The sequence below is a fragment of the Sparus aurata genome, chromosome 13 (genome assembly GCF_900880675.1).
Source record: "Sparus aurata chromosome 13, fSpaAur1.1, whole genome shotgun sequence".
In the NCBI taxonomy this organism is placed as follows: Eukaryota; Metazoa; Chordata; class Actinopteri; order Spariformes; family Sparidae; genus Sparus; species Sparus aurata.
In genome coordinates this window covers 2,664,056-2,671,349 of record NC_044199.1, presented here as the reverse complement: position 1 = coordinate 2,671,349, position 7,294 = coordinate 2,664,056, and the positions used below count along the sequence as shown (strand labels likewise).

The window sequence follows — 7,294 nt, the reverse complement described above, 5'->3', positions numbered from 1 at the left end:
AAAATACGGTGATTTCAACTCTTGGCAAAAGGCTGAGTTGTCGTCACTGGTCAAGAAAAGAAAAAGAGAGGAAAGCAGCGAAGAGGGAGAAGAGAAACGGCGTCGGTTTGGTGAACTATATTTCTCTGCTGAAAAACACTATAAAGTTTACTGTGGACTATCAGGAAAATAAGTCCCGACAGGATGAGGTTCGTCACATGTTCCCCAACTCGTGGGAACATGTGGTTAAAGTGGGCGTGCACACTTGACCAAACCGAGCTACAAATTGACAGTTCAGCTGTAAACATGTCGTTTAAATCCACTGATAAATCCACTTTTATGTGATTAATAGTTTAAAACATCCAGTTTGTGATCATTTCAAATGACGTCTGACAAGAACAAGTTTCACGGTTGAGTTCTTTCTTCATGTGTCATGTTTTGTTTTTCACTTCCTGTCTTTGTCCTTTTCCTTTTTTTTCCTGTTCACCTGTGATTTATTTGTTAATTCTATGTTAGCCAGTATTTTTCCTGTTACTCTCTGTTTTCATCACACGTCTCTTTGTTCCTGTTCTGTTTCCCCTCGTCGCTCCCGTGTTCTCGGTTCTTCTTTGGTTTTTGGCTTCTTTATTTAGTTTTTGGACTAATTGATGAATGAAACGCGGTTGAACAGGAAAAAGGACAAAGGGAGGAAGTGAGAAGCAAAACAACACAGGAAATAACTCAATCAAAAACTGAAACTATGACAAAAAGTCTGGAAGAACTGCTTTGAGTTTATTTTCAATAAAACATCATAATTATCGAGATATTAAAATGTTGTGAAAATGTATTCTGTAACTGTCAAGCATACGTAGATGGATAAAGAGAAGTTATATGATATTGATTATTTTTGATCATATGATTTACAGATGAGACAGAACAAATGTAGACAGTAAAGCAGTTTAATAATAATGACTTACCTGTCCTGTCCTTGCTGTGCGTGGTTTTATATATATATTTATATATGGTTACGTAACGTTGTGCTGTTTGTCCTGCAGACTGGCAGAAGTCGTCCTCTCAGCAGCAGAGGGAGCAGCTGCTCCTGCAGGAGCTCGTGTCTCTGGTCAACCAACGGGACGAGATCATCAGAGACATCGACGCCAAGGAGAGAGGGTGAGCATGTGTGGACGTCCTGTAGGATGCAGAAGGATATTTATATTGAGTTATTCCTTATTTGCAAGCAATTAATTGTATGTATTGTGTTTGTGTGTTTTCAGGGCGCTGGAGGAGGACGAGCGTCTGGAGCGCGGTCTGGAGATGAGGAGGAGGAAATACAGCAACAAAGACAAATGTGTCCTGCAGTGAGAGGAGAGAGGAGAGGAGACGAGAGAGGAGAGGAGGGAGGAGAGAGGACAGAGGAGACGAGAGAGGACAGAGGAGAGAGAGGAGAGGAGAGGACAGAGGAGAGGAGAGAGGAGAGGAGAGAGGAGGACGAGAGAGGAGAGGAGAGAGGACAGAAGAGAAGACAGAGCTTTTACTACTGAGCTTCTGAAGCCCAGGAAAAAAAAAATGTTTTTAAATCTTTTTCATAATTTTTGCACAGAAGATAAAATAACTTTTGTGGGTTTTTTTTAGTGCCTTTTATTCTCCAGGATCCGTCATGAGGAACCTGATCGGCTGCAAACTGCGTCCTCTTCAATTTCACATCATATCTGTTCAGTCCGTCTTAACGTCAAAGTATTATTTAGATTTTTATTTATTGAAATGGTCGTTGTACATTTATTGCACATTTTTGTGTGTTTGTGTGTTTTTATCTGTTTGTATTTGATCACTGGCTTTTCCTCTTCTCGTTGCCAAAACAAAGCTCGACTGCAGCAGAACTTTGCCTTTTGTGACTTTTCACGGGAAATCGTTTACAGTTGTTTAGGATCTGGAATTCATTTCTGGTCATATTCGTCTTTTTATTTCAGACATTTCCACCGTGAAAGTGAAAAACATTTGGTTCAAACATGCCAAGACATATTAGCTATAACAAATAACATGTGATTGGTCGTGAGCTGGACTCAAACACACAATGTTTAGAGTAACAGGGTGTTTTCATTTCAGTAAAGCCCTGAAAGCATTTCCACTTTTTCCACTTGCCATATTGTACTTTACTGTTGTTTTCTTTTCTTTAGATGTTAGAACGAGTTTTTCTGGCGTGCAGACAAAAGATGTTCGAGATGTTTTCCAGCTTATAGTGTTTATTTAAAGACCCTGAGTGCCTTAAATCAACCATGATGTGACGGTTGAGATGTTCGTGCCTGTTTCCACTGACTACTGTGTGCTGATAAAGTGGTACTCTGCTTCACATCACTACTGTATATCACTGTACTCCTGATGTGGCTGTCTGTATTTATGAAGTGAGGATGTGATGGATTATATTGATAAATATGTTGAAGGAAAAATAAATACTGGTTGGTTGCTCTTACATGTTTGGATTTAGTTTCTTTTTAGCTTCAGAAAGGTGAACCGATGAAACGCACAGCAGCTGACAGGACGCTCCTGCAACAAACAGCAGGAAGTGTGTGTGTGTGTGTGTGTGTGTGTGTGTTTACGTGCACACCTTGCACACGTCTCCTCCCACTTGAGTATTAGAGATAATCCGCTTCCCTCTGCGGCGCAGCTCTCCACCTCACTGGGATCCACTAATCTGAGACATGATGAACCTGCGCTCGCTGCAGCTCACCTGAGGAGCCTCCTGCAGCTCTGACAGCATGCTGGAACCAGAACACGGCCCTGTAACGCAGGTGGAGCACACCTTTACAAGGTGTCAGGTGTGTGTGCTGAGCTGCCTGCTGCTCGCCTGCCTGTACGTCGGCAGTTTGTACGTCTGGAGAAGCAGCTTACCCAGGTACGCGACGCAGCAGCAGACGTGAGGCGGAGCTGTCAGACGAGTATTTAAACGTGTGTGTGTGTGTGTGTGTGTGTGTAGGGACCATCCCAGTGTGATAAAGCGCCGCTGTGCCAGTGTGCTGCTGGTTTCTGCCCTGTCACCTGCAGTGGTGAAGGTGTGGATGCACTGGGCCGACATCCAGGTGAGTGTATGCAGACACAACTTGCCGCTCTCCGTCTCAGCTGCTGGTTGTTTTCTACATAAACGATATTCTAACTTCTAACTTCTTCCTGGTTTCCTGTTCCTGTAACTCAATATTCATCACAGTCACAGTTTTGCACTCAATCTCCAATGTGCTGTCAGTATGTTCCTCCTGTAGCTAAAGAAAGAAGCTGTTTGAAAGGTGAACAGTTGAATACTGAAGGTCAGAGGTCAGCGTCAGTCAGCTGAGAGGGATTCAGTGACGCTGAGCTGAGACCTGAGCGTCCAGGTGGAGGGTGGCGTCCTCACTCCTGGGGGAATCTTCTCTATACATAAGGTGTTCTGTGAGGTTAAGACCCGGGTCACACCGGCTTAACTTTATAATCGCTTTAGGGTATAAAAATGTTTATAAAGCTTCATTCTTTCCTTGCAGGTCGATGCGTCTGTGTTGGAGCTGATGGGAGTTCGTCTGGGAGGTCTGCTTCCTGCAGCCGTGCTGCCGCTGCTGCTGACCGTGGTACAAAAAAACAGATGTTTATGTCCACGCCGAGAGGTTCAACTTTACAGGAGCGCCTGTTTTTCACATTTGATTTCATAGCAGCAAACACTGATTGCATTGAGAAGCTTCAGGACAGAATAAAAGCAGCTGAATATCGGGTGCTCTCTCTGGCTCCTGTTTCCCTCTTACAGCGTTTTATTTGTGTTTCACTGAAGCAGTTTTGACATCTCCAGTCCCAGTGCGACGCAGCGCGGCTTTACAACCTCCATTAAACATCTGCATTTTGCAGTAACGTCCCATGAGCGTGTTTAAACCATACGTTGATAAATGTGTCCTGTAGAGACCGGAGCCTCCTCTTTAATCTGTGTTTAATATAGCTCCACTGGATCTAATAATCACATTTTATTCCAAACGGCAGGTATTTTATCTCGGCCCCCTGGTTCACGCTGCGATGGACGACCCTGCCGGCTTCAGCGGGGAGCTGCAGTCTGCGCTGGGTGAGTTCGGCCTCGTAAGTCGGGGGTTATGTTCATGTATTTGATGTGCACGCCATCATAAAGTCTTGACTTTACGTCCCCAGATGTTCAGTCGTGGAGGCTGTGTGTGGGAGATGCAGTGTGGCTCAGGAACCAGGTGGTGGCACCGCTGACGGAGGAGCTGGTGTTCAGAGGGGCCATGCTGCCCATGCTGGTGCCCTGCGCCGGACCCACGGCTGCCATCTTCACGGCGCCGCTGTTCTTTGGTGTTGGTATGGCAACCAGATGTTCAGGCTGTAGTTACAGTGTAAACACTGATGACTTTATGTGTTTGAGTTCACAGCCGCCCTCTGCTGTCGTTCCAGCACACCTCCACCACATCACAGAGCAACAGCGCCTCCACAAGGACAATATGAGCATCGTCCTCACGGTGTCGGGTCAGTGGACGGCTCATCTCACACGCAGCCGGGTCGGACTGTAGAACCTCACGCTGCTATAGTGTCAGCTGTTCTGTTACTGAAACACTTTATAAACCATTTATTTAGCAACTGATCCAAATACAGTCTTTATTAAACATTCAGAAATATTATAAACAACAGCTGCAACTTCACAATAAACAATTGCTTAATTAATGGTTCATAAAAGATTGAATTCTTTATTAATAGTAAACAAAACTACCATATAAAATTTAATTAACTATAATGTTACCAGTGATTAATGATGTGTTAATGAAGTGTTACTGTGTCTGGTGATAAGTGGCGTGACGTGTCGAATCTGTCACATTATATGCCGCAAAAGGAAAGAAAAACAGGAAAATGTGAGATTCCGCGACATAATTTGATTTATTTTCAGGAGAATATTTCTAGAAACTGGATCTCTAAAGAATGAAAACACTGGCAGCTTTCAAGGTCGGTCGGCTTACAGAGCGAGCAGATAAACCCGAGTCAGTGAAGTTAAATTAAGTTCTGTAACGTGTCATTTGGGGGTTTATATCCTGTATGTTGGTGATCCGGGTCACCGAGTATCTAAGTGCTGTACAAAGGTAACTGGACTTGTTTGAGTTTCCTGAAGACATCTTAGATAAAGAGGTGAAACAGATCTTACAAACGATTTATATGATTACTGGATCATTTAGGAAACTTTGTAACACTGTAAGCAAACTTTTATTAACTTGTGCTCCTGCTAATGCTGCTAAAGTCCTCCATATCTGAATCTACGCTGATGTAACCGAGGAAGGTCGTCATCGCAACACATTTAATGGAATTATTAGAAACACTCTGTTCTTTCTGTTGCAGGGATGCAGTTCTTGTACACGACTGTATTCGGTGCTTTTACTGCCTTCATATTCATGAGAACAGGTGAGAGAGGAGCTGAGCAGCACATAGTAAACATTATTCTTTTTTTTATATTCCTTCCTTCAGTGTGTTCTATAAAAGGTCTGGAAGTCAAACAGCCCAAAATCTGCGCCAACAGACGATCCGCGCCTCGTCAGTAGTCCCGCCTTTAATTCTGTGACTTTGTGACATCACACCACGTCACCGTGTCACACATTTTATGCCTGGAATCTAGTTTGACGCGTCAGTATTGATTTAGCACAGCTGCTCTGTTGTTGTTAGCGGTGCTGGCTCAGGCGTGTGTGAGCTGGCCAATCAGAGCAGACTGAATATTCTAAAACAGAGCGTGTGTCCCCGTTCACACCTGAAACACCTGCCTCGTTAAACCTGCGACCTCCTCCTGCAGGGCACGTTGTGGGTCCAGTTCTGTGCCACTCGTTCTGCAACAGTCGCGGTCTGCCGGACATCAGCGCCGCCCTGCAGCACCCTCAGCGACCGGCTCTCCTCGTCTCATACGCGACGGGGCTGCTGCTGTTTCTGGTGCTGCTCTTCCCGCTGACGGACCCCTTCTTCTATGGTGCCATTCCCGTCTGCAGCCTGGCTCCGCCCCCAACGTCTGCATGCCAGATTCAGTGAAATGAAATGAAATGAAATGAAATACAGTCCCGCTCCTAAAACTACTTCTTTTACTGTGGATTTCATTGTCTGCTGGGTTTTCAAATAAAACACTATTTTTATACAAAGAGAGAGTGTGTGTGTGTGTGTGTGTGTGTGTGTGCATGAGAAAGTAACCATTCTAGCACTTCAGACATTTCCTGCATGGTCGAAAATATTTCCTACTGTATTGAAACGCAACACCAGTCAAGAGAGAGCTGAGCGTGTGTGTGTGTGTGTGTGTGTGTGCATATATGTGTGTGTGTGTGTGTGTGTGTGTCTCAGAGAAAAACAGATGAGCTGTGAAAGTGAATGAGTGACGAGGGAAGACAGCCGAGGAGACAGACACATGTGCAGACGGACAACACAGACACAAAGCCAACAAACACACAAAAAACAAGCAAAGTGCAGAAGGACAGTTACGTAAAGTCACTTTGTTCAGACGATGAGAGTCCGACTGGTGAGAAGAGGAAGTCACAGCCAGAAGCAACAACAGAAGAGAAGAAGAAGAGAAGAAGAAGAAGAGGGGAGTAGATGAAATGTGGAGGGGGAGGATCGGGGGGGAAACGTTAGTGCGTCCCCGAGGAAAACCAGAATGTGGAGCAGCCGAGCTGAGAGAGGAGGTTCAGGGTCGGTGGAAACACTGAAGCTTTGAGACTGAGAGGTGAAAGGTCGCGGCAGAGACTAAGATTTATGAGCCGGGACAGATGAGCTAATTATAGAAATCTTTTCTCTACAGCACAACACCAGGGAGCACAAAGAGACTCATATTTTCATATTTACGAACGTCTGGTCTGCATATTTTTCCATGTGGCTACTTTTTAAACTCTGGTCTTGATAAAAAGAAACTGGATTGTTGTGGGATCGACTCTTTTTTTATTTATTTCTTTCTAAGAATTCCACTGAGCAGGCTGTTAGCTTAGCTTAGCATAGAGTGTAGAAACAGGGGGCTCTCTCAAACTGTGGATGGGCGCAAAAGTGCACAAAATGCCAATTTCTACATAATGTTGCTTTAATCTCCAGGGTTACTGGATATTTAATAATTGTAATATTGCCATCATGTTAATACGCACACAACGCCTTTTTGTTATGTCCTCTAGCTGTGAGCAAAGGCAAAAGAAAACGTGTCCACCTGACACCTCCAATACGGCGGGTTAGACCCACAATGCACTGCAACAACGACAGGTTATCGAGCTGTAGAGGTGCTCCAGGCTAACCCAGGCTAGCAGTTTACTTCTGTTTTCTTGTTTTATCGAGCTAAGCTAACTTACTGACTGTATCCGTAGACACAAGTTCAAGG

At 44.5% G+C, this 7,294-nt stretch overlaps 1 protein-coding gene across 2 annotated transcripts; it reads left to right on the top strand.

The window, feature by feature from the left end:
- Positions 1-2,638: 2,638 nt before the first annotated feature.
- On the top strand, positions 2,639-6,088 carry LOC115593715 (CAAX prenyl protease 2-like). 2 transcript variants are annotated; one of them, XM_030437314.1, is made up of 8 exons: positions 2,639-2,848; positions 2,930-3,032; positions 3,465-3,548; positions 3,949-4,027; positions 4,111-4,278; positions 4,372-4,443; positions 5,302-5,364; positions 5,747-6,087. In XM_030437314.1, exons 1-8 carry the CDS (start codon positions 2,712-2,714, stop codon positions 5,974-5,976), a joined length of 936 nt encoding a protein of 311 aa, XP_030293174.1. In that variant the 5' UTR covers positions 2,639-2,711; the 3' UTR covers positions 5,977-6,087. The 2 variants fall into 2 exon arrangements, with proteins under 2 accessions (XP_030293174.1, XP_030293173.1); XM_030437313.1 differs by having other exon boundaries at positions 4,111-4,443; positions 5,747-6,088.
- Positions 6,089-7,294: the final 1,206 nt, after the last annotated feature.

Bases quoted from the DNA above. Each gene is read 5' to 3' on its own strand.
- LOC115593715 (XM_030437313.1), top strand. From the start codon at position 2,712: ATGCTGGAACCAGAACACGGCCCTGTAACGCAGGTGGAGCACACCTTT. The intron at 3,033-3,464 runs GTGAGTGTATGC...CTTTCCTTGCAG, and splicing joins TGCACTGGGCCGACATCCAG to GTCGATGCGTCTGTGTTGGA. The intron at 3,549-3,948 runs GTACAAAAAAAC...TCCAAACGGCAG, and splicing joins TGCCGCTGCTGCTGACCGTG to GTATTTTATCTCGGCCCCCT.